Source organism: Ascidiella aspersa, chromosome 1 (genome assembly GCF_963924565.1).
Source record: "Ascidiella aspersa chromosome 1, kaAscAspe10.2, whole genome shotgun sequence".
NCBI lineage: Eukaryota > Metazoa > Chordata > Ascidiacea > Phlebobranchia > Ascidiidae > Ascidiella > Ascidiella aspersa.
Genome location: NC_139447.1, coordinates 31,718,049 through 31,745,472, shown reverse-complemented (window position 1 = coordinate 31,745,472; position 27,424 = coordinate 31,718,049). Strand labels below are relative to the sequence as shown.

The 27,424-nt window shown below is 38.4% G+C and overlaps 1 protein-coding gene across 1 annotated transcript; it reads left to right on the top strand.

The window, feature by feature from the left end:
- Positions 1 to 279: 279 nt before the first annotated feature.
- On the top strand, positions 280 to 27,363 carry LOC146169798 (uncharacterized). The gene is made up of 30 exons (XM_083387366.1): positions 280 to 431; positions 1,067 to 1,116; positions 2,127 to 2,468; positions 4,020 to 4,148; positions 4,934 to 4,974; positions 6,196 to 6,328; positions 8,540 to 8,640; positions 9,751 to 9,819; positions 10,730 to 10,862; positions 11,319 to 11,394; positions 11,799 to 11,997; positions 12,538 to 12,685; positions 13,929 to 14,230; positions 14,882 to 15,008; positions 15,697 to 15,866; positions 17,229 to 17,769; positions 19,490 to 19,930; positions 20,958 to 20,997; positions 21,490 to 21,624; positions 22,062 to 22,193; positions 22,593 to 22,699; positions 23,464 to 23,576; positions 23,694 to 23,768; positions 24,211 to 24,279; positions 24,379 to 24,475; positions 24,728 to 24,798; positions 25,132 to 25,234; positions 25,585 to 25,673; positions 25,952 to 26,091; positions 26,715 to 27,363. The coding sequence occupies exons 1-30, from the start codon at positions 307 to 309 to the stop codon at positions 26,848 to 26,850; spliced, it is 4,434 nt and encodes a 1,477-aa protein (XP_083243492.1). The 5' UTR covers positions 280 to 306; the 3' UTR covers positions 26,851 to 27,363.
- Positions 27,364 to 27,424: the final 61 nt, after the last annotated feature.

Sequence of the window (27,424 nt, the reverse complement as noted above, 5' to 3'; positions counted from 1 at the left end):
TAAATAAAGTAAAGACAGGATGTTTAAGTGACACTGCTAGATTTACTTCATATACCGAAGTTTAGTGGCTTACAGTAATGAAGTAAATAAGATAGATTCAGGCTAAACTGCAGTTGTGTTTTTCCTTGGCACAAGTGTATTCGATCTTACTAAATTTAAGTGCTGCCACTGTTAAACTAACTAACCATACATCTCCGTTTCAACAGGCTTGGAGTAATCGTGAGGACCAAAGGAAGTGGTTAAACAAGGTCTTGAAACAAAGTAGAACTCTGTGGAAGTTAGAGTAAGCGCTGCGACCTGGCAAAAATGTCGGTCCTGTGCGATTTGGATTACGTCTGTGACATCGTTGACAACTTTGTTTGCGACGACCGGGCGACTGCGCCCAGTCAGTTTTGGAAGCAAATTCACAACAACCCGGAAGCACAGCAAGTGTGAGTGTTGTTTATGTGCTACTAGGGCCTGTGCAGCCCCTTTGAATGACAGAGCTTTATTTGCAAGTTAAAGATACACTACAGGCGAATGCTTGATTGCCTTGGTTCGTTCTGATAGCCACTTGGCTTTGTCAATCTTTAAAATTCCTATCGAATCGAATACCTCTTGAGAATAAATAAATCTTACCGATAATGGCTTTAGTAAATCTATAATTTGAAGTTGTAAAGTCTATTATGTAATAACAACATTTAAGCAGATTTCACAACTTCAGGTAAACACCCGAAGATCATTTTGACAACCGATTTAAGCTAATTACGTCCGTTAAGATAGTGTAACAAAAAACGGGGTTTATGAACGATGAAGATACGGTAAGAATCAAAATTAAAATACTAATTACACCTCAAACTTTATTGTTACATTTTCTGTTTATGCTAAAAAATCAAAAGTGAGAATTTTATAATTCATTGTCAATTCGTTGTAAGTGACTATGCTGGTTCCGGTTATGTTTCGTGACACCATAAGGAGAATCAAAACATTTCGACGAAATAGTCAAATGGCATTTTGCCAAGCACGTAATTGTGGCGCATAACCACTGAGTGTGTGAAACGTTTCTAACTCCCTTTATATATTTTAGATACGTCCAATGTCTGGTGTTCAAGTACATTTCGTTTACGCTTGGATTCGGTAAGTTGAAACATCACTGATATAACCTTTACAGATTGTTAATGGGCTATTGAAATAAAACAATTAAATTTTTACTAATTTTCTGGAATATTTTCGAAAATATTTTGAACATCACAAAAAAATCAAAACAAATGATGTACAATTGCCAAGAACGCCCAGACAACTTTAGAATATGCTGAATCATAGCAAATCAATCGTATGCCATATATTTTTTACTGTCGCACTTTGGACCGGCCGTTTTTAGTCATGATAACAATGCAATGGAGCTTCTTGGGAATTTCTCTTTCGTCGTATTGGGCCACTTCCCGCTTTGTACTAGAACGCTTATTTGGGCAAGTTTTATTCAGACAACGGAAACGAGCAAATAGACCAAATATATTTGTATCGCGTGCAACAGGAAAAATAAATTACTGAAATATGATTTGTCACGATTCTATATCAAACCCATGTTGTTTGCATCACTTCTCGCCCCAAGATGCTACACTATTGCCGTACAGGTTGGACAGGGTTAACAGCGAAATTCGCCATCTGCTTTGTTCACGATGTTTTCACGAAAATTTAAAGTAAATTTTAAAACAACACAAGACAAAGTCAATAAAAACGCAAGACATAAGTAAACTAATTCGAATGCCTCTTATCCTATTGCTACTAGGTCTTCATTAAAAATCCAGCATTTGTTTGTTCATGCGAACCAAGTTTATAAGAAATCGCGGCAGTTCCATTGCAAATAAACCACAATACCTAAAAAGTAAGACAAGATCCAGCAAGCAAATTTCCCAGCAACCTATCTTACACCATTCAGTTTCCAATTTCTGACCGCGCTTTACGCAGGTCACCAGCCGCGAAAAGTAAACAAATTTTAATAACAAATTTTAATGGCAAAAGTCAACGCATTTTAATGGCTCTCATCGTATTGCTACAAAAAAAATCCGCCATGCAATTTCTGTAGACTTTGTTACACCATTCAGTTTCCAATTTCTGACCTCGCGCGGCGCCGCCGCTGTACGCAGGTCACAAGCCGCTTCGCGAGGCGATGCGCATGATCAAGAACGTGTCGAGCTTTCCGGGCCAAAACACCGCGCGTCAGTCGATCGACATTTCCGGGCAAGCTCCGGCGGGAAATCGAGGCCCGATTCCCCGCCATTCGTCGCTGCTAACTCTCGGGGTGTCGCCGCCGAAGCGCACGCGCTCCAACACGGTGCCGAACCGGCGGCCGAGCGTCGAAGCGAGCGGCAAGTCGTCGCCGCGCGGATCCCTCGACAAGCAGCCCGGGCACTCGCCGCACGACAAGAATAGAAGGAAGACCAGTGACACGCAAGCGGAGGCCGGCAGTCTGCTCATGCTGAATTCAGGTATTTTCGTGGTTTACGCGGAAATGCTGGATTAACTTTTTTCAACATGGGGAGGCGTCTAGGGATGCCCTATGATAATTTTAACTCGAAACTGTTAACCAATTTCAACCGAAGTGGTTGTATGGGTAATTGGGTGCTTCTCAGATATTGGTTGGCTTCGTTGGCGATCTGATACCGATTATTTTGTCTAAAATACCGGATAACTTAATCAGAATAAAAGGTTAAGTTTCGGATAATCCCTTTTCATGAATTTACACCTTTTACCAAACCATAAATCTTGAAGTTAAAACTCTTTAAAAAGTAAATTTGCTATTATCAAACTACTGCTTTGCGCTTCGGTTGACATTTCGGTTTTTTTAGTAATGCACAACAACCTTTCAACTGGCCAAACGACATTTATAAATTTAAAAGGAATTAATGAGGGTGACTGTAATATAGGTCCAGGTTTACATTCATTTTTATTTAAATGAAGATAGCTTTAGCACGAATGCTATTGCTGCAATCTATTATTGACTTTTTTGGTTCTGATTTGTTGACTGATAGTACGAAGCAATCGTAAATCGCTGCCAAATGGCCTTTATAAAGGAACAAAGCAGTTTGTCTGCACTGGTTACGACTGCTGCGTTTTAACGCTTCTAAATTTGTTAGATAAGGTTAATAGTTTCCTGAGGCGTGCGAAATAAGGGTGTGATAAGTTGCGCCAGTTGATGAGTTGATGTGTGTTGTTACGCTACTATTATTTACTATGGGCAACACGTGCTGATTAATGGGTTGTTGTCGATGACAATTCTATTATTGGGTCTACAATTTGCCACGCTCATTCGGCGTGCAACGTTTGAACAATAACAACAACAACAAACTCACAATAGCAAATGATGCCTTCATTAGTTGACCCTTAACTCTATTTGAAGAGGGATTATTGCTTAACTCGTGGTGAACATGTAACGCCATTTTTCTTTATATTCTTGGAACATTTGTTAGGGAACATTTTAATATCGTTTACCTTGACTTAAGTGCACTTGAGTCGCCGTTTTCAAGTGACTTGACTAGACCCAAGTTATTTTGGTTAAATTACTTGACTTTACTTTAGTCTTTTGGACAAATGATTTGACATGGTCACATGTCATTTTAGTCAATTGACGTGGGTTGAAGAGGGTTTTCATTTACCATTTATTATAAAATTTCATTTTGCCTCTTTTTTTGCAAAACAATTGGATAGCTATATGTATTTTTTTGCTTTTTGTAATTGAGTTATTGCTCATATCCGGACGAGTTTTCCAATTTAAATAGTTCAATGTTTTATTTTTTTGCTAGTGATTTGACTTGGAGTTGACTGGCTAGTTTTGTTAAGACTTGACTTGGACTTATTTCTGTTAAGACTTTGACTTTGAAATAGTATGTTTAACTTATAGGGTTGACAATAAGGCTATATTGATTAAAAGACAACAAAGTATTGATAAGACAAAAGTGTCGGTTTATATCTAAAAAAAAATAAATATTTATTGGGACTTTTGACTGCTTTTTTTAACGTACACATTTCCCGATTTTCAGCCGAAGATCGTCGTGTGATGCAAAAGCTTCGTGACCTGATGTACACAGTGTCCTTCATGCTTCACACCTGCGACATGAGAAGGTGGGACTTCAGCAACCTTCGAGAGGTCTTTCTCATCTGGAACAAAGGTAAGACTTATCCAAAAATAAAACACGGAAATTCCGAATGAACAAAGGTCCAATGAAATATAGTTGATGCGTTATGCAAAAAAATATCCTTATTTCCCCAATTTGTTTTATATAGAATTAATATGCGGGGAAAATTATACGGGGGAAATATCGCTTACATAAATGCAAAAGCGAAAATGTTGAAATAAAGCATTTTTCCATTTTTCGTTAATGTTTTGTTTCGGAGATTCGCTTGACTTAATAATAAGCTACATCAAAAACCCCTGTGATATAAGTGTAACTATAAATCAATAGATATTTCTTAATAAATCCTATTCACTCCGCTACTACCATTTACATCAAGCTAAACCTTTATTTAAAAATAAATTAAGAATGCCGTTATTCTAATCTAAAACAACGGATACACATCTCTAAATAGTGCAGCGACACTTATTTTTTCCGAATAAACAATTGTTAGGATTCAATTGAACCTTGCTCACTATAATTTTAGTAAAGCTTGTTTCAAGCTACCATAACATATTAAGAATACAACAATACACAGAAGGAATACACATCGCCAAAATGAAACCCCACTTATGTTTTTCAAGTAAACAATCGTGGGGATTTGCATCTTAATAGCGTGGCCAACTCTTAACCCGGTCCTTGCTTGAAATAGCACTTCGACTTTCTATTGGTATCGAATGCAAATTTTTCGTCTATAAATAGATTCAACCCGGCGGCCCAATTAGGCAAGCGCATGTAAGTTATAGTGAACTGAGATCTAATTAGGTTTTATTCTATTTCAGCGCGTGGATGGGACCAGGACCCGAAGCACTTCGAAGCTACGGTAAAAACAAGCATTCTGTGGTGCTTTGCATTAAGGCGCCAATAACTCATTAGGCCTATCTTATATGTGTTTCACCTGTGACAGCCTTTGCATACAGTGAAGCCTATGAAGCCTATATATATATATATATATATATATTGTGTTATGGTTACTGGTTAATATTTCCTGGTAATAGATTTTCGAACGAACGTCTGTATTGCTTACAAAATGTATGTGGTGGCCTAAAATCAACCAAAAAACGAACTAGTAAAGTCGTTGTAGTTGATTGTTCTGCTGATGATTTTTACCGCTAACTTTTGCATACAGTTTTGTGACTCCGTAATCAAAAATCAATAATAAAAAGGGTTTTGACTTTAAGCATTAGAAAACTTAGCGTCAAAAATAAGTTGACGCACATCGTGTCGAAGAATATGTGATGTACATCGGTTATATTTGCGATTATGACGGATTAGTAAACAATGTGCCTTGTCAAACTCTTAACGCATATGTAAATGTAAATCAGTATGATGACTATATTACGTAATTGTAATTAGATGCCTTAAAGTCTAATTGCCTACCTAATAGCCCAGTGGTCGGCAACCTTTTTCTAGTCGCGGGCCAATATCAAACTCCGCAAAATCTTGCGGCCCGTATTAAATTTCTACTAACAGTTTTGTTATAATAACGTGTGACTCTTGACAATTTTATTATAATAAGTGTCATTCGAAGTTAATTCAAAATTTTATTCCAAAAGGCGCACAAAATTCGTTTGTTTAGTTTAAGTTGGCAACACTTTCAGTTTAAAGGAGGCGTGGCGCATAAGACATATAAAAAAATTCACACAATGCTTGTATTTTTGTTGTATGTAGCCTATATCATAAACGATGGAATGCATCAGCGAAGAAAAGGCGAAAAAAATTGGGGAAACTTGTATTTAGAGAGTTTCGATGCGCACGGAGCTTTTGGGCTGAGAAGATTTACCCAAAATATACACTTCAAAAAAAAAAAGATTCGCGCGCAACATTGTTAAAATAAATAGGTGTTGGCCTAATTACCAATTTGCAAAGGAGGTCGCGGGCCGGATGAACTACATAGGCGGGCCGTGTAGAAACCATTGAATAACTGACATTTGTTGTGTGGATTTTTTGGAACCAATCTTTTCAAATAACCTACCAGATATTTTCGAATCCAAACTTCAAACATCTCGTTCGACGTTATATAAAATACTTTCTCCTGCTCTAGGTGATGAAGAAGTTCTCGTGTCCTCCGAAAGAGCGGGAGCCGGATCAGAAGTGGAAGCGGATGTTCAGTGAAAATCTCAATTACTACTTGGAAGCTTGCACCCAAAACAGAAAGACGTTAGACGACAAGAAAGGTTGGTTTGGCTTACTTCAGTGGTTCTCAACCGGGGTGCCCTTTCTAATCCTCAAGAGTGCCGCGACATATTTGGAAATTTTTAAGAATCTGATTTTTACTCAACTCTTACAACTTTTTATGTAAGATTAGAGTGGAATAAATCCAATTATAACTTCCTACGTTGTGTAGAGTTGTTGCGTGTTGTTCCAGTTCCATTTGTTGTGAAATTCTAATGAATTACCTACGGAAAAATCTTAAAGGGGTGCCGCAATCTATTTCCTATTTCTGAGGGGTGCCGCTAGGAAAGGCTGAGAAACACTGGCTTACTTGAACAAACTAGATTAAAATCGTTTAAATAGATTTTAAATTTGTAAACCAGCTTAAAATGATTTTTACTTTGAATAGCTGTATATTATGTGCCTTCTTACCAACCAAAAAAGTTGATGCTTACGCAAATTTTTTTCCTTAATTCGCCAATTGTTTTACATAGAATTATACCAGGAAATGTCGCTTATATAAAAGCAAAAGAGAAAATGTTTGAAATAAAACAGTATTAAATATAAGGGTAAATCCAGTTATTGTTTTATCCACGTTATACAATTCCGTGGTGTTTTCTATAGTACAAAATTATTACAACATAATATGCAAACAACAAAAAAGTCGCATCTAGTATTTGGTCACTACAGTTAAAATCAAGTATTTGGTCACTACAGTTATTGCTGAAATCGATTTTTTACCGATTCCAATGTTGACATTACACGCGTTTCAGCGTCGTACAGCATTGCATCACGACTGACGTGTTGAATGATGCCCATATGCTGTGGGCATTGCAACACATGTCGGAGTCAATTGAGTGGGCGTCTACTACTATGTATGACGTGGTTATGAGATAATTCTTTATTTTTTTAGCAAAATACTGTAGAAGCATGCGCAATGCCTCTCAAAGTAAAATGGATAATGCAAAGTGGCAATCTCGCGTAACTTTAGGTTGCCGGAATCTTGTTGATTGGATGTAAGGCTAAAACAACGCTTCGCGGTGCAGTGATTTGGCACTTTTGGCTGTCGGAAAACCTAGTTAGGATTAATTGGGGGAAATACTTGCAGGATACATAATTTTTGGTGGAAAAAATCATTAAACCGAATCAGTATTTTATTAATATATTTGATATATTCATTTTGGGCGATATCACTCACTTTTAAATTTGATATACCCTACAACTGATTCTTTTGCAACTTTTTTTAAGGAATCTGTTTTTTAACACATTCAAATGACGCTTTGCATTAACTATGGCACATTTACAGTCATAGGATGTTGATTTTGGCCACTGTCGTTTTTCGCATAATGATCGCACTATAAAAAACTGTGGGTTTTCCTTTTACATAATACGCGCAGAAACCGATTTTCGCTGTCGGGGGCAGTTTCTCCTTCGGGCGCAAAAGTGACAGCAAAAAGTGACTTTCGGGCGCAAAAGTGACAGCATTGGTGCCGGGCGAACTTTGCCGGATGCTTTTGGTGCATCTAAGCCCGGTGACCTAAAAACTTCTAGGCACAGCACCGGACGTGTACGCGTGACGTGGCGTGCGTCACTCTGGCCGATTACGCGGCGTCGAGGTTCCGCTTACGCAAAAAAGTGTGCTGACGTTTTCGTACCTTCGTACATCGACGGTGTTTGATATAGATCGACATGAACAGGCTGTTTACAAAGCAGCAGCTGTTTTTTTAATTTGCAGAAAAAATGCGTATCACACGTTTGTTTAAAATTTAAAGTAAAAGATATTTCGCCTACGCGATATTATACCAGGTTTTAAACCCACTATTTTTAACTTTTGAGTTTTACACCTTTATAGAGGCCTAAACGCGTCGACGGTACATGAAACATGCCGTTAATGGCTTCGCATTCCATAAGTATAGGCCCTTTTATTTCTCGAGCACCAAGTTGCGTAATTCAACTTTCATGGACGAAATGATGCAGCAAAACTGTTACTAAACGCGCATGTTATTTGAGCCCCTAAATAGCAATCGTGTAAACCGTTCTTTGAACCTCATTTAGTGGTCACATTCATTTCCGAGCAATCGTGCGTTTCACGTTCGTTTTTTTCCAAGTAGAGCAACTCCAATCCGCGAATCTTTCGTTTCTGAAAATAAAACTAATTTCGCAGACAAATTCGACGGCAACTATATGACGAAACACACGACTCTTCTTAATCGATATTTTCTTCTTCTTTCCAGTTGGCGAGAGCACAAAGTACTGGGTTCTGTGCCAGGAGATGTTCCAAAACAGCCGCCACGTTCGCCTGATTGCCGATGCGCTGTGCGAGCAAATCGACAAGGTAAGACTTCGAAAATCTTTTTATAGGTAAGGATTGCAGCAAGTCCCAAAATAGCCCCAATGGTGATGGTACTGTAAAAGTTGAACTAATACATATTGTATAGGGAAGGCAACCAAGGTAACTTGATTTTTTAGTGGCTCGTTTTGATGGTAAAGCTGTTTACAATAGCCTACCTTTTCTTGGCGTTACTCACTTCCGTCTCTTTCGTTCCAAAAAACAACTGTAAACATCCAATGTGGACCGGCTAAGAAATAGAAAACATTCTGTAGGCCATTTATAGAAAATTTCTAATTTCGACCCTGCAATGCGTCACAAGTTGACAACAACGCCTGGCTTATGCAACATCAGCAATTAAGCCCAGTCTTCAATCGATCGACGATGTGCCGGCCGGCGTGGTCACGTATTGACCCCAAAATCGAACATTCCGAAGCTTGTTTTTCGAGCGCGGTCCCTGGCTCCATTTGTGGTTTGCACGCGATCGTGTTGCCTAACGTTGTCACGACCGCTCCGAACCAGCCCAAAACAACATCGCGGCCAAATTTTAATTTGGATCTGGCCTCAGTTTTGTGAACTACGTCACTGTTGCGCCTGTTGCCTTTGCTGGCACTGCAATTTGTTATGCTTGCCTGTTTTACACACTTCCTCTCACGATTTGGACTGATGGTTGCATATATGTAGATACTTAGCCAAGGGCCACCATATGTTCACGTTTGTGTGGGTTTGTCACTTTTTTTAATAGGAAAATTATTGATCCTCCTAGAATACTGAAAAATACGCAAGTATACTCGTTTTTGCATTTTGCGTTTTTTTTTCTTGCCTTTTGAAGAATTTTTTTGTGTCTTCTAGGTAAAAGGCCTTAGTTAAGTCAAATAACTTTTTGGAGACAGTATAAGTTCTTCATTTTTTTATTGGAAAAGCACCACAGATTTAATGACTAAGTCTGCCAAATAAATTTGCCTTGTGATTGCTATTTTTTCCTTACTATATATGAATTATAGCCTAGTTATCCAAAAAGATCCGATACATTTACTGTTTCGAACGCGCAACAATGGTATAGGTGCTAAAGTAGTGGCTTTGTCTTTTAAAGAAATGTAATGTTTTTTGATACAGGTTTACGCGCTGGGAGAGGAAAGCAAGATATTGCCGTTACTGCACATCATTTGTGACACAGTCATATCGGTAAGGCTCTTTTGTAAGGAAATCACCTTTCAACAATTTACCAAATGAACCAAAATATATTTTTTTGAAAAAACGTTATTGAGACACTAATTTTTAGTAAAACTGACTTTTCCTTATTTTTTAATATTTTGTTTTAAATAGCAAAACTTAAAGTCGTACAGGTATACTGTGTAAGATTCTACTTGTTACATATCCTCTAATCGTTTACCATTGAAAAGTTAGAGGATAGATAGATGTTTGGGACACTTCGTTATAAAAAAAAAAAATTGTTGCAATATACTTAAATTGTATTTGTTCGTGAGTTGGTAAATTGACCGCTCATTGCCGCTTGTCGGCAATAATAACAAAAGCCATATAAAACACCACAAAGCTATATAAAACACTGTCATAAATGCACATCTTATTAATTTGGCCTGAAAATTGTAGTGAAGTGCAACAGAGATGGTTATAACGGCCTTTTCAGTTCAAAACGTGTTTCACAGACTGACATCAACACAACTAAATATTTTCTTTAGTGAAGATCCAATAAAGAGGGTTGCTTACTGTTTTATAACTATTATGGCCTCATTTCGGTTTCGGGCGTTCTAGACGAAACCTGGCATGTATCATGCGGTTGGTCGACGTATTAAGCCTGTCATGTCACGAATTTAATCGCATCGTCATCTATAATTAAGCGGTTTGGCAAATCATTTTCTATTAGAATCACTTGAAAACGCACGGCTAGCACGTTGTCGTTTGATCTAATATCGCACCTAATTTCGTCCAACTGTTTTTACTCCCCTTGCCTTTATTCCTTTCACGAAAGTCCCTATAAATTTCGGTGCTTACCAATTTGAGTAAAACCACTTTTTATGAATTCTGCGTCTAATGAAACGATAATTTACAACCGTGTATTTTCGATACTTCACAGGTCCCGTTTGTTCCAGTGGAATCGCTTGAGAAAGTCTACGCATCCTTGCAGATGTTTTACCTGTGGGCCAAACCGGTTTCAGCTGCTGTTAAGGAAGTGCTGGACCTTATCCAGACCGAGATGAAATCACCGGGTAATTAAGTTTCGTTTGTCTGAAACTAATTTCGTTTTGATTTAGACATAACATTGAAACGTTAATAGCCTAAATACCCAATATGTATGTTCTGAGCGCATGCATATACTTCTGTGTGCGTTATTGAAGGTGAGTTTATTACGAATGAGTTTATTACAGGTGCATTTAGATTTAAATATTTTAAGCCAAATATTGCGTTTGTTCATTTTTTTCCCACTTAACCTGCGTTTTTCCGACATGGATAGAACAAGAAAAAAACAACGTTAAATTATTCTTTGGTACTAGTCGTTTTCGTCCGAATTTAAATCTTAAAACCAGGTGACACTGTTTAAAATTTATTACAATTTGTCGTTAAGGGTTACACCTGATTCGCAATATTAAATTAGGATTCATACAGCAAATTGGATATAACGTTAGAATCAAACCTACCGTTTATTCAAACCTTTCTGTTCTAAGGTTATTTTGCACGCTCGATATTCTGTCAGGAGCAGGACTTCGATTTGTCACGTACCTCCGAGGCCAACTTAGCAACGTAAGTTTTAAAACCCTACCTAATATTAAGCAGATGGTTCAAACGTTATTCAACGTAAATGGTTGCCTAAGTTGTGTTATGTTTTCTATTTGCGTTTGAGCGGCAAATTCTAGCATAAAAATTTCCAGAACTTTTGATTTGAGTTTTGATTAATTTAGTTCTGTGCACGTACTTTTTAATCTTTGTAAGAGTAAAGTAGAATTTAGAATCTGCAATTAAATTGTGATAACACAACAGGTTTGACTACCTCACAGGCACAGGTAATATGTTAAAGCAGTTTTTAAATAACTTTCAAAATACGTTAAGTGACCCCCTTTTTTTGTAGTTTATCTCCTTTTGTAGTTTAATATTCACATATTAAAATGTACGTCTATGAGTAATTTTCTCCATATACGCAGAAACAGCAGTCCTATGAACGTGATGATCGACTCCGACATGGAGCTCTACGATGCTGTGGCAGACATAGTGGAGACGATAGCCTTCGAGAGCGACGTCAAGAACAAGCAGGCCTCGGACTATCACCGGATCCTCGTCGAACAAATGTTTCACGCAGTGTTCGGGCCTGAGAGCTGTGACCTTAAGGCGCTGCGTTGCGCCCTAAAGGTATTTGATTGTTGCAAATCGCTGTCAAACGTATTCTGGACGTTTGCACCTTCGACGCCTGCGTTTAGTCACGTATATCAATCTCAGATTTCCATGCGTCGATTCCATACCTGCATTGCTGTGTCATGTATCACAGATGATATGACTGTTCGTTTGTCACACTTCTATTCAAAGTAAAAAAATGAACAAGAAACCCGGTAACCAATAAACACTCGGTTTGACATGAAAGAAAAACAGCTGTCCCTGCAACGAATTTATTGTTTTTTTTTATTTAGTTGTTTAAGTTTTACATACCGGTTTGCACCTCGAGTGTTAGCTAAGATACCAGGGTTGGTATACCAGTCGAAGCTTAAGAGCCAATTTATTTACCCTAACCTACTGGATTAACTTAAGATACCACGCAATAAATATATAATATACAAATAAATATCGCATAAAATCGGGTAAAGAGCCGCATAGTGCTTGCGATCCATGAGTTGGCCACCACTATAGTCTATCCCATGTTTTACTTTTTGTACATTTTCTGATGTCCTTTTGCAGTCGTGTCCCGCGTCCAGCCTAGCCAACGTGTGTACCGAAGCGCTGGGGGTCATGGAACAGTCTATCACCATGGAAACGCACTCCGGGGCGCAGGATTTTGTCCGGTCGCAGCTGGAGTCGCTGGCTGCGCAGCTGGTAGAAGAAACAGGTCGGTTACCTTAATATAATGCCGAATTGCTAACTTTACATTTATTTGAGTATTGTTACACTCTCAGTCCTCGAAAAGTTGGACCATTAAATATGGACCTTTTTCGGGCTGTTCGTATTGCAATAAGGGCACAATAGGTCGCGATAACTGTATTCGGCGTTTGTTATTTCACTTTTTTTTTAAATAGAGTTTACTTTTTTAAGATTTTTGCTGTAGTAGTTTATTCGCGAAAATGTATCATTGTGTCAACACGAACTTCTAGCATTAAAATACACGGGCCCGCCACAAAACCAAAAACTATTGTTTTGATTTCCCAAAACGTCTTCCATTGTTTTTACCTTGCGTTAACTTTAGAAGTATTCTATGGTACCAGGAACAACAAATCACATCAAAATGGTGAACATGAAACATGCTTTCTACGGACTAACGTAGTTTTTTTCATGTTGTTTCACCACTAATATTTTCTCGCGACTAACAACATATGAAATTATGTAATGCGAAACCCGCAACTGTTAAAAGAAAAAAAATCCGTTTGTCTCAGCCGTTAAAATCTAACAAACAACTTTTTTGTTTTTTGTTTTACCAGCTGCATATTATAATTGTTTGTTTTGAATATTAAAATTTTTTTTTAAATATTTTTTATTTGCTTTTAGTTTTTATACTTCACTGCTTGGTCCATAACAAATTATTTTTCATTAACCCTCAAAACGTACCATATCGGTAAGTCAGGACTTAACTCGCTTAACTCGCATTATTCTTAAGTCGCAATATTCTGTGGTAACAGTAGGATCTAGGATTTTTGTTTGGGAGGGGCATGAGCTTTTTTCATAGATGACGACACAGAGTTACGTCATAACGTTGCGCCACAATTTACGTCGCAGAGTTACACGTAAGCGTGACGTCAAAAAAAGTAACCTTAAGAACACCACACAGTTATTTTTTGAAGTTTTACGTTAGAGTGCTGTTACTAACAGAGTCTAAAGAAGGTGTTATCAATCCGCACATTAAAAACATGCCTTAATATTGTTTAAGTTGCCAACACCTTCATTTTCGAGGGTGCGGTGAGACGCAGGACGACTTAGGGATGAAACATTTTATAACAATGGGCTAAGGCACACTCAAAAAAGTAATGGACATTTGCGCGAAGAGCCAACGCGCATGCTTCATGTTGTTTCACCACTAATCGTTTCACGCTACCAACAAAACATAAATTAATTAATGCGAAACCTAACAAAACGCTTAGACGCAAAACTCTCGGACGAAGCGAACGCCAACAACTGTGAAGAAGACGACGATCGTCCGACGAGCGTCTTCCTCGACCAACGGAACCAAGGGATGGTGACTTCCTCCTCCGCCGGATCCCTGAGGAGCATCGACAGCGGGGGAGCGGGATCTGTCGTCAATCCTCCTCGAAATCAATCCTACCTGAGCCGCACCACGTCGGGGACTTCCCTCAAGAGCGCCACGTTCGCACCTGCCCAGGGGAATCCCGAGCAACGAGAGGAATTCGAGTGCTACGCGGCGACGACGATGCAAAACTCTCCGGTAAGGGCATAAGTGGATTAATTTGGCAATTGTCCGGTGGGCACTTGATTTTTTCTAATCCCAATGTAAGGCGTATGGAATGAATAGGAAAGTTCATACTAAATATAGAGGTAGCAATTTGTGTACGTTTCTAACATTCATTTTCGACATAGTGATGTAGCACTGGTTCAATGCATATATGCTGCTGAGGCAGACACCTGTGTTAGGCCACTTAATTCTGAATTGATAGTCATTCTACGTCTCACTAACAAAATGGTTGCTTATATGTCCTAATTAGATCATTACGTTAATACCAAACATTAAGAATTATTTAACAATAAATAGACTGTTTAGTAAAAACATATATAAAAGTTGATAATAATTTGCGGAATATTATATGTTTTACCGTATAAAAATAGGGATCCTTCCTGTCTGTACAAAAACAAACAACTTATCTCAAAAAATATATATAAAACTTTGCTACGAGACATATTATCAATCAAACAACAGCGCCTTAGGTAATTATATTTCTTCTCCAACGTTTCGGCAACCTATTCAAGTCGCCTTCAGGTGAATGACATCCAACGTTCGAAGTTCAATATCTCTCACACTGTTGGTTAATTTGATTTACAAATACCACTCTTCCATTATAGTATGACAATTACTTTGCAGTTGACGGTGAAATCCTACGAACACAACAACTTGACCGAGACGCTTTACCAGGTGGTGAGAGGAACGGCCAAAGAATACTTCGTCGAGAAGCGCAAAAGCGGAAGCTTCACGTCGACAAGAAAGTCATGTAAGTCGCCCCCTAATATGCGCTTACCAATTAGACGGGGACTGAATAACGCTGTTTCTGCCTTTTTGTATGCAAATGTTAACAGTTTCATAACGCACGCAAATTGCTCTTTATTTGCACTTTTTTGAACGTAGTGTCGGACCTTGTTTGACAAAGACTATACTATTATATTCACGGAAGATTTAAAAAGGGGTATCCTTAGTTGTTGCTTTTGTAGATTGTGGGAAAAAAGAAATTACCTAAGGTATTGATTTGAATGACTTGGGTTAAAATGAAGTGTTTTCATTCAATATTACTCTATAAAAGTGAGCTATTTATCTCAAGTTTTCTACTTAAAACACTTATATTGCTACATGTTTTTTAAGTTTTTTAGTTAACTTGTTGTTCATAATCGGACGAGTTTACCAATTTTAATAGTTTATTGTTGTATTTTGATAACAGTGATTTGACTTGGAGATGACTTTCTCCATTAATGACTTGACTGGTACTTGACTTGGGCAACTGATGACTTGGGCTGGGACTTGACTTGTTATTTTTTTAAAGTACTTTACTTGGACTAAATTATTTCACAAATGACTTGTCTGGGACTTGAGTCATTTCAAATAGGATTGTTTACAACACTGGTGACAATACACTGTTTACAATATTGCACAACCCTATACGTTGCAATGTTCCCTTCATTCGCCAGACATCTCGAGTCGTCAGCGCATGAGCGACCCACGTGACAGCGGTCTGATCGAGGACCTCGCCGAGCAGGTGGAGGCGCACGTGAGCAAGAGCAAGAAAACTTCGCGCGCACTCCGCGACTCACCTGCATTCGACAACCAAAGCAACTCGGAGAAGGCGGGCCAGAGCAGCGTGAGTCGTGGATTTGTTTGTATGGTTGCGGTTTGGTAGTTTTGGGGTTAAAATGCCTTGGAGAAAATAACTCTGGTTCAACTCGCTTGGAATTCTAAATCTAGTATAATTGGGTGTTTGAATGTGACAAAACTTGGAAATAAAAACTTTGCTTGAAATTTGAGATATAGTATAATTTTGGGTAAAACTCCAGTCATTTTGCGTAGACAATCGAGATTTAGTTGAAAGTCGAGACCTGAGTCAAAACCGGTTGAAGCATACATTTTGGGGGTTCAAACTGACTGGAAATTAAAATATAGTTCGATTACGTTTAACAGTTGTGTGCTATGCAATTTCGGTTAATAATATGGTAAATTTTCTCACTTGAAAGGCGAGGTCTCAGTCAAAACTAGTTTAAAGTCATTTTTGGGGGGGCGAAAAATGATTGAAAGTGGAAAATTTTTTAAATGTTGAGTTTTGGGGTCGTTTCGGTTAAACGTCGAGTCAATTTCGATAAAAATGAGAGATCTGTATAAGTTGAAAGTTAACATCTGAGACATACTTTAACACCTTTTTAGTTAAACTGATTGAATGTCAAAATCTGGATCGATTTCGTCCGTTAAAATGTCAAAGAATGTCACCATATGGTTCGCAGTTGTTTAAAATCGTAATTTGGTTCCAAATGAGTTGAGAATCGAGATTTGGGTCAAAACTAGGTAAAATTAGAGATTGTAGTTGAATTACCCGATATATGGGTCGAAGTTGATTAGAAATCCAACGAAACGCAAATTACCGCCTAATACGTGATTCGCGGTGAAAAAGTACATTTTCTTAGTCGATGTAAGGCCTTGTGCCGTTTTGTGACTGGGCGGATATGCCCGTATCCTACTTTTGGAGGAGCGCTCACGATTTTTCCACTTCTCAACGCACGCTTTTATTGTGTAACACGCTATACTGGTGTCTATAAGAATTAGGACTTGTTTGTTATTTCGTTGAATCAAATTTACTATAAATAGCTATCCTAATAAGGTAAAAAAATGGAAGACGTTTTAGATTATCAAGCGGTTCCTTGCGATTTCCAATCATACGAGAACTTAATATGTTTATCACATATAATTTAAGTGATTATTTTCATACTTTCTAGAACAAATTAGTGACAAAAGTCGTTTATAAAAAATTTTACCTATAAAAATGTACGCTCCAGAAGCGTTTTCGCTACGATTTCTTACATTTGCCGAAGAGGGTCGTTAGGAACCTTCTTTTCCAAAATATCGACAGTTTTTTGTATTTATACTGCAAAGTAGTAGGGAAATTCCACTCGCATAAAAGCGACAAATTTTCCGTTTTGGGCGCAAAAACGATCTCCCAACACCTTTCTTTCAGAACGAGGGCGGCTCGGACGTGAGTCACGTGGAGAGCGAGAAGCTCTGGCGGGAATTCCTCGAGCGCGGATTCGACGAGAGCGGCGACGGGAGCGACATTGAACTCCTCCTGCGCGACATGGAGCTCGAAGAGACTCCCACCAAGAGCAGCGCCTTCTTAGAGTTCAAACCCTCGCCCGACCACACTCCACAGGCGGTGCGGACCACGCCCCTTTCGTTGGCGGATCACGCCCCCAAATCCCCACCAATGGAAAGCGACGTGGCCGAGGCGCTGGACACTTTGAGCGTGTCTTTAAACGAGCAAGACGAGATGATGGAGCCAGAGAGTCGGCGCTCCGGCCGCAGGAAAGACGCAAAAGGGAAGAAAAAGAACCGTTTTAAGACTATAAGGATGAAGGGGAAGAAGCTGGTGAGGGGCGCAGTGAGGAGGACCACCTCCATGAGATCCCTGGGTCCGGATCATGAGGAGAGGGACACGGGAGGAGAGGACTCTACCACGACATCACCGAGAGCCGATGAAGACGCCAAGAGCCTTATGTCCAGTGAGTAGCAATTTTAGAGAGGGTTGTACTGTTATTGGACAAATTGTACTTACTATCGACAAAGGAGTTTCAATATTTATCAAGGCTATGTTTTATTTGTTTTAAACGATTTTTCTTTCATTAAGTGAAGCAAATTGTATAATGCCTTGTCAAGTACAATTTGTCTTTCTACGGTTTAACCTGCTTTACACTTTTTTAAACTTTGTCTACACTTGTATTCTGATGATGATATGCGGCATTGCCAAAACGTTTATAACAGCGAAATGTCGATTTTATCGAATATAATGACTTTAATATTTTTATTGAAATTGTCCAAAGTGTTTTGTCAAAATTAAATTTGTCTATGGTAACACGTTGGAATATCGACAGTTTTAAAACATGCAAAAAGTATATTACTTTTCCTTTATTTTGCTTGAATTTATATATTGTTTGGGCGAACGCATTGAAGATGCTGCCCATTTTTGTATTGTAATGATATGCGAGTTTTTTTAGTTTATGTTTTGTTTCGGCATGTACGGCATGGTGGTGGTGGAGGCTTGCTCAGTTGGTGGACCGAACTTTAGCTGGTCGTTTTATGGATATAGCTTATTGTGATACATTTAGACCAAGCTTAAATAGATTAAACGCCAAAACAACATTGCTGATAGAATACGAAGCAACATAATAGCTCACGATTTCCCTGTTTTCCGAGAAGGATCTAAAACAATGCTAGTAGGTTTAGTTCGCATAGCATGAGCATTAACAGAATTAGTTTTGATGTTTCCTATGCAATTCGTGTCATGGATTTGGTTATTGACATAATTGGCGGATATGTTGTCCCCATTGTAATTAAAAAACACCATCGTCCATCGGGTTAATTTTGTTTTCTATTATTGGAAGGAAACAGTTTATGTTTTTCGGCATGAACAATGATGTACCACAAAGGATCGGCCTGGCATGCATTTAACTTGCACGTGTAGATTTAACTAGTAATATGTAAATTTATCAGAAGGCAAGGGGTTTTATTAATAATAGTCCGCAACCGCTCTACTTTTTATCGTTTAAAACAAAACATTTAAGACACATTTCAAACTATTTAAAAGGTACTTTCGTTCTGAACGTATGATCGGTGGTTTCCATAACTTAAAGTTTAATACTCTTTGTGAAAAAATAAACACGCGTGGTTTGTATTTAACGTGCATGTTGTTTTATTTCGAGTTTTTTTAGACCATTTAAGTTGCCAAAGGCCAATTGTAAAGCGGAAATCCGACAAAAAACAATGCTAGAGAGGATGAAACACAAACTTATGTTCACAACCAAAGGGACTTATACAAGCGCGAGTTTTACAAACAGCATGCGACTGCGTTTTTTTACCCCTCGTTGGAGACGTTATTTGTTTGACATGAAATTTGCATCCGCACGATTTAAAGTTTACAACAAAATGTCAGCGCACTGAAATGTTCATAATTGCATCTCAGAAAAAGTTATGCCCGTATCAAGTATAAATTAAAAAAAAAACTTTGTTTGGGCCCCAGTCCTAAAGGTGAATATTCAACATTCAGTCACATTAACCTCTTAGCGTCGAGCTTTCTTGTCTCAAATTCTGACGATTTAACCACAAGACAAACCTATCATTAAACTTCGCCCTATAATGGAGCGCAATACCCCGAAAAAATATCAAAAACCCGTCTCACGCGCCTCTATTGTTTCGCGCCCCTTTTCATCCGGGCAACAACAGCAGCCTCCAGTAGCTCATCGTCGACCCCGCCCAGCGCCGCCGCCGCTTTTTTCGAAGCCGTAAGCATGCCTCGCTGGCGGACCGTCTCCGACCCGCTCAAGAGCAAAAAGAACCGGGCCAGCGCACGCGGCAGCAAGTACGTCCATCTGAGCAGCCTCTTCCACCACCGTAACGCCGACCAGGCTGACGCGACCGCCTCCACCGCCGCAGTAGCCGAGCCTCACCAGCTCAGTATGTCGCAGTCTTTTCTCTACCCCGCAGCCGTTAGCCAGCAGTCGGGCGGAAGCGATGGCGACCCATCGGGCGCGCCAAAGTCGATCGACGGGCCCATGAGCCTCTCAGTCCCGCGGAAGTTCGTCTTCAGCTTGTCAAGCTCCGCCGACGGCGCGCATCCCGAATCGACGCCAAAGAGGAAGCGGCTTTTCGGCAGAGTGAACAGCGAGGGTGAGACTGAGTGACTGTGTGCGCATGTTCGAAACAAAAATGTGACCAAATTAGTTTTATCTGAGCTACATTCGGACAAAAATTAAATACGGCGAGGTATTTGTAGAATGACCGAATAATATACTTGATAAATAGACTTTATGTATAGATAATGCGTACGGCCATGTTATTAAATCTTAATCAGCTAACATTTAAAAGCAAATATAATCAATATGGTTGAACGCCAAGGGTTTACTTTATACTTTTGCCAACTTTTACTCTGCTTCGCGCGATGCCTTGTCCCCTTAAAATCGACTTTAGTTGTACATTTGCGCACAACTCCTTACGTAATAACAGGTTCAAATTGCGTTAGTTTAAGATCCTATTTTTGACCTGGCCCGCCACAACATTTTATGTTTTTCATGTGTCCCGCGGTAACAAAATAAACGCATCGCTTCCAATTCCCAATAAAAAAAATTTAACAAAAATTTCATTTTATTTAAAAAAAATCGATTTTTGTAACTGCTCTCTGTAACAAGGGTGGGCAAATATTTTTGACAGAGACGCTTAAAACACAGGAAATGATTTGGAGGGCCGGGCTCAAAAAGGGGGATCTGAAAAACTCATAATATAAAATGTAAAAAAAGTAAGATGTAAATATATTTGCTTTGACTTTTGTTACGTTTATTAATAGGCGAGGATACCTTATAAGTGAAATTTATTTAATATTATGTTGTACAATAAAGTGAATAAAGGCTTACTTTTGCACAAATCAATCAAGCATTTTAATGGAAAAAAAGCCACGGGCCAAATGAAATTGCCTGGTGGGACGTAATTTGCCCAGGTCTGGTCAGTAGTTTACTAGACTCCGAGAGTACAGTGGACGTGTATTTTGTAGCCCTGGTGTATGTGACTCTATGCGTGTAATTGCGATAAATTTGCAGTAAATAAAAATTAGCCTATAGTTTCGCTTTTTTCCTCTGCATTTAAGTTTGTTACGAGCGTGATATTGTAGTATATCTCTAACGACTAATTTTGTTCCAAACAGGTGCAAAGAGCCTTCGTGATGACGAAGAAGCAAGAAATAGGTACGAGTTAGATATATTCAAATTACAATCCCACTTGTTGGTTAAACAGCCGTAAGTGTAATATAAAAAGTTATAACTTGGTCAATGTTAAGAAAAACCAAATAGGTTATTATTGAGAGTATAGCCTAACTCTGTGGTACCCAACCTTTTTTGGCTCGCGGCCCCTTACAGAAATTATATTGACTTCACGACACCCTTACTAGTATTTTCGCAAAAAGTGGTTTACTATCAAATCACAATAAACGAGATAAAACAGCACACATTAAATCGGCGCAAAGCAGAAAAAAACCTTCTCGATTTATTGCAATATAACCATACACTAAAACTGTTGCGAGAAACTTAGTAATAGAGCAAAATCTTTTCATGAATCCTAAAGATTTAAAAATATTTCTCGGCACCCTTAAACATTAGGTTGGGAACCAAGCACTGGCTTGAATAACACTGCTAAATATCGGTATTTTCTAAGTTGTCATTCTGTTGTTGGCCGAGCAGAATGGACTCTGGCATTGTGCTCGACAAGCCAAGCGACCGGCCACGCTACCGACGGGTGGCTTCACTTGGTCAAGGCACCAACTGGGAGGAGAATGGCGTTGCCGGTGTGAAGATTTCTAGAAAGCTGGCGGTCAGGTAATGCTTAGGATTTGTTGTCTTTAAGCGCTTTCCCGCATTGAGTACATTTTCTTAAAACAGCCGAGACATAAAATATAGTTTACAAATTCTCACAAAAGAATATTATAACAGCCCAGCTGGTATTGTCACCCCTTTATTTTTATTTTATGCTTCAATAAAAAGTCTGTGTGTCATTGAAAAGCACTTAGTTCCAAACCTGTAACAGTAACACTTTTAATTTTCAGAATGAATCAAAAGTCATATGTTGCCTACTGTTGTTAGTGCGATGAATATAATAAAATATTAATCGGGATTCATTTGACATTATCATACATTTCTTGAAATTTAATAGTTCTGGTTAAACATGCTCATAACATTATAACAAAACTAAAGACATTTTTCTTTCTGTTACAACCATTGTCAGTTGTTTCGACGCCATTTTTTGTCGTATACAGAAAGAACCGCAAGAGTCGCAGCTCGTTGAGTTACCTTCCGGAGCGCAGTTTACGAAAGAAAGTGCTCAAGGTTACGTTTGTAGGCAACGATAAGACCGTTGGAAATCTGGCGAGAGCTTACTACGAACTTAGGTATGTGGAATAAGTTTTTAACCCTAAATCATCTCCGATTTGAAATGAAGACTCTGGCTCCTAATGATTTTAAAACTTCTTGATAGTATATGATACTTGTAAGGTGATGCTTATGATATAAAATAACATATTCTAATAGTTTTGCTGCTAATGTTATGATGTACCTTGCTAGTACACTGTAAATTGAAATACAAGCCTAGAGGTGGAAATTGTTGAGCGTTGGGTTGTTCGTTTTTTTCAACATCATTTAAAAGGTGGAAATAACCAAACTTTTACAAAATTCTACCCTCAGAGTTCGGAATTTCCACCCTATAATCGGACTCCAATTTACAATGTATGATGTTGTTGATTTGAAACTGGTGTGACAACTTGATATTAATGAATTTGATATTTTATCAGACGGCGTCAACTAACTCGCGCCCCTCTACTCAATCATGTCGACCTAAGAATATTCTACATTCCAATCGGCGAAAACTCGTACGAAGATGAACGGGTCGACTACCCAGGTATATACTACAGTGGATTCCCAATCCCGTTTTGAATTTATATTTGCGTTGAAGTGTTCACATACCTACAAATGGCTGATTATAACCTTCAACCATTATGCTCAAAAAAGATATGTTTAACGATTACACATTTTTTATGTAAGGGTTTAACCGTTTACCCACGTTTAACTACAACTGACCAGCATTGCCCTAAAATATTAACCTGTTTCCCACTTAAAGTGTTCTCTAAACACTGCCAAAGTTGAAATCAAGCTTCTCGCATGTGAAAGCATCTGTGTCGGCTTTAAGGGTGTTTTGATTAGAGCGGAATCTACGGACACAAGTGAAAAATGACTTTAATTCTTTAGTAATCCAATGGCTTATAAACAATATAAAGGACCGGAAAACTTACAACAGTAGTAGCTCTGTTATTTGTGTCGTAATTGAATATTAAAAACATTAAGCGCTGAAACTTTGTTTAAAGAGAAGTAAAACTGGGTATTTGAAAATACTTAAATATGCTGTTTGCTGAGAGCAAGGTAATAACAACTTCAGGGCAATGTAATATGTTACAAGTATGTTGCCTTGAAGAAGATTGCCCGAATAGGTGGTCGAAACGTCTGTACCTTAATAAAATTTGCCAGAAGAACAATTCTACAATTAAAATAATATTTTAATTTCACTGTATTATTTTCCTAATTAAGCAAATCACTCTAAATATACATATCCTTTCGTATAATATTTCAGCCAAGCTTACGCAAGTAAAACTGAGTTTTATTCCACAGCCGAGCCTAGCTCGTTCGATCTTCAGATCGGCGAGATGATGTCCAACGCTGACCCCTGGTATCAGTCGACAGTCATGATGACCTTCAACAACCTAATGCGAATCTGCCCCAAGGTATACAAAGATCCATCTAGTTGTACTATTAGGTTTAAATGTACGATGTAGTTTAAACACATAGATAGGTTCGTTTTTATATGTTTTTTAACACAGTGTGCTCTTTTTTTGTCCTAGAATGTCGAAAGTGACGATGAGGCAGCTGGGAAGAACGAAACACCAACACCTAACGCAGCCATGAAACCAGCAACGGTAAGCTGTAAGCTATAAGGCAATGCTATGTACTTATATAACAAGATTTTATTTGCGGTTAGTTTTGCGCATTTTTATGTTGGTTTAAACTCGTATGACACTAACTTACAACCCTAAACCTACTTAAGTTATTTACTAGGACATGTCTGACTTTTTAAACTTGTGGTACAAATTTATAAGCTAAAAAGCGAGGTTATACACTTACACACCACGATAAATCCATAATTTGCGGTTAGTTTTCTGTATTATTATCTTGGTTTAAACTCTTGTGACGCCAACTTTAAACAAAAACTCAATTAAAAAAATCCCTAAACCTACGTAAGTCATATACTAGAACCTGTCAGATTTTTAAACTTGTGGTACAGATTTCACCATAATGGATGTTGAAGGCGGTTTGTGATGGTAAATTATCTAAAACTGAACGCTGTTGTATTGCTCGCAGATTTTCGCGAACAGCTTAACCAAGTTTTCCCGGTTTGCTGTCACCACATACCACGTGCCTTTGTTCAAGGTACGTACCATTTCAAGATCAGTTAATAACTGATACAGTGATAGTCGATACTAGACATATGCTTTTTCTTTACTGGATCAATTGAAATTTGCTTTGTAGGCGAATATGCGGACGAGCTCTGACGATTTGAAAAACGTTGTTTTCTGTTGCGGAGTTGAAATCGGTTCCGTGGCTTACAAGAATGCCATCATGGAAGGTTAGTTTATCTGCGAAAAGTTAAACCTGGAGTCTGCTTATTTTCTTAGCCCTAACTATTGCGGTTTTACTATTGCGGTTTTATTAGCGTAACAAATACGACCACTGTAAAATTAAAACGAGATCAGCAACTTAAAGCTTGTAATTATTATAGTGAAAAAATTACCTGATTTGTTTCGATATCGCGAAACCACTGCGAGTACTGCTAAACTGCAGCGGGTATTAGTCTCTAATATTGTATTTTTTATTTCAGGGCGCTTCGGAAAGTTGGCTGATCCAAGTGACGGACCTCCTGAGATTTTTACCTCGTTTGAATACGCAAAGGTAAAAGAGAATTAGCTATATGTTAAGGGTTAGGGCTAAACACGGGTTACAAATACTGAATTGCTTTCAACCATAACTTATAATTTAATTAAGGTGAGCGCAGTTATCATATCTCGAGTGTATGTATTAAAATAGCCTGCCTCGATTTTTATATCAACATTTATTTTTAAGTATATATATAGGCTATACTATAATAAAAATATAAATACCTACAAAACAGGCTCTGGTAAAAGCCACTTTATGTGAGGTAAAGTGAACCTTGAATAAATGGTAAACGACCCCAATGACAAAACCACTATTTCATTGACCGTATAATAATATATTTATTTACAGTTCGGAATAAACGGTTCGTTTAAGTCGAGCACGAAGCTAGAAGCGAAGTTTTATCGTTCTGTTTCGCTTGTTCCTGTTGGTCTCACAAACAGCAACAACAAAGGTAACATATTTCGACCTAACAAATGCGATATGCAGTAAAGATATTTTTGTTAAACTTTAGTCATGCAAAGTTTACCAGCTTTTTTAACGCTAAAAATACCTAGGCCTACGAACTGGCCTAAAAATTTTATAAACTTATATAGGTTTAGGTATTCGATTTATTGTGGTAACATATTTAAACCTCGAATCAGTAGCATAGGTATTTCCATTGGTGGCAAAAAAAACTTTCAAAATTACGACCCAACTTTAATAAGTTGTCCATTGCAACTATGTTACACTACTGCTAGTTTTGTGGATAAATTTTGTTTTATCTATATTGAACTAAGCCTTACATTTCTTCCTTATTTATAGAGCAAGCGGTTTATGCGGGTGCGGACTCTATTGAAGCGACGTTGGTTGCCAACGACAAGTTTGCAAAGTCTGTCAAAAAGTTACGAAGGGTAAGACTTCGATTTTGCATCGAAAATAGTAGGCTACATGATTTTGCAATTTGCCTCTCTATGGGCTACTATTTTTCCCACACTAACAATGGGGACGATGGGTTAGTCAAGAAACGTAGGCCTACTGCACTACTTGGTTCTACGTTATTGAGTGCGGGTGTCTCAGGTAGAGAACTAGTATAGTCATATTGTGGGCTATTGCCAAAAAACGTGGCCTTCTTTCAAGTTTTCATATAATTTGAACTTATTGTAACGTTTATGCGTTTGCTTTAACTCAGGGTCAGTCGGAAGACGATTGCTTCGAATCGCTGGGGAACAAGCTATACATGAGCGCTGCCAAAATGGAAATAGAAAGGCCCCAGCAGGGAACCTTCACCGTTTGGATCGATCAAACTCTGATGTATACCAATATAAAAAGGTGGACTACTTTAATCAATCTTATTTTTGCTGAATGCATGTAAAGTAGCCTATTGCTTTGTCATGTTAGGCTGGTAAATACTGTACGGGCCTATTATTTACCATCATTTGCCTATATATCTTACAAATCTAACGATTAGGGCTGTCCGATACTTGGAATTTTAATCCGATACTGATATTTTAAATAAAAAGTATCGCCCCGGTAACATAGACGTCATTACCATGCTTAGACAATCAAAAGTTGATTGAATTAAAACATTCAAAGATAGTAGCCTATTAATTAGGTTATTAGGCCAAAAGAAGTTAATCAGTTGTTGACTTTTCATGTTGAAATTGCTGCATTTGGTGGCAAATCGTGTTTAAAATATCTATTTCATTTAGCTTCGGATTGGCACCGATACCAGCCTAGTATCGGACGAGAACCGATTCCGCACTTGGCATCAGGTATCGGCTCCGATAATATCGGACATAGCTATCAACAATCATTATTGGAACGGCGTAAACAATTAGCAATAGTTTTTGGGGAGTGAGCTATGTTATACTTTAAAGTGAAAAGTGTTTTTGGCAACACCTTTTTCTTTTGTATAGTTTCCAAAACTCTTAATGTTTGCCTTCTGTTTGTAGCATCGAGGTTAGCCGCTGCTTGGCCCCCGAGCACGAACGAAGTCACGCTCCCAAACGAAGGCACAACAGGGGCCCGCCTCGCTTCGTTTCCCTACCTCTCAAGACGTTCTGGCCAACTAGCAATCCCTCCTCTTAAATACGAGCAAAAACGCTGTTTTTTGAATACGACTTTGCGATAAAGTTGAGCGTTTTGCCAAAATAAAAACACTCTTCTGTTTATCCTACTTCTAATAATACCCGACGTAGCGCAATGGCAGAGTTTTAATATTTCCTAAGCTGTTTGTTTCCTACATTATTTTGCACTGGGCCACTGCGCAATAAATATAAGTACTTTTTATGTACTACCACTGAAAAAGCTTCCGAATCACTGTCTTTTAGGAATTTCATAGCTTTTAATCTCATTTTAATTTTTCTCAACAGCAGCTGGAGATTTAGCAAACTTTAACACTCTAACCCTCAATGTTTTGGGACCAGTATTTGTCCGCCTTTCCTTTGCGTTGTTTTAAGTTCGCCCTTTTTCTAGTGCCATGCGACATTGTTTTCTCCTTCAGTATGGACGAAGGTGTCGTCAAGAGTTAACGTCATTTTTTATTGCAGTGTTTGCGCGTTATTGTTGCACTTTTTCTCCTTTCAATCGTAGTTCCTTGCAGTCCATGTGCTTTCATTTTAAATAAAATGATTTTCGCGTCAAGTTTGAAGGCAGGGAATTT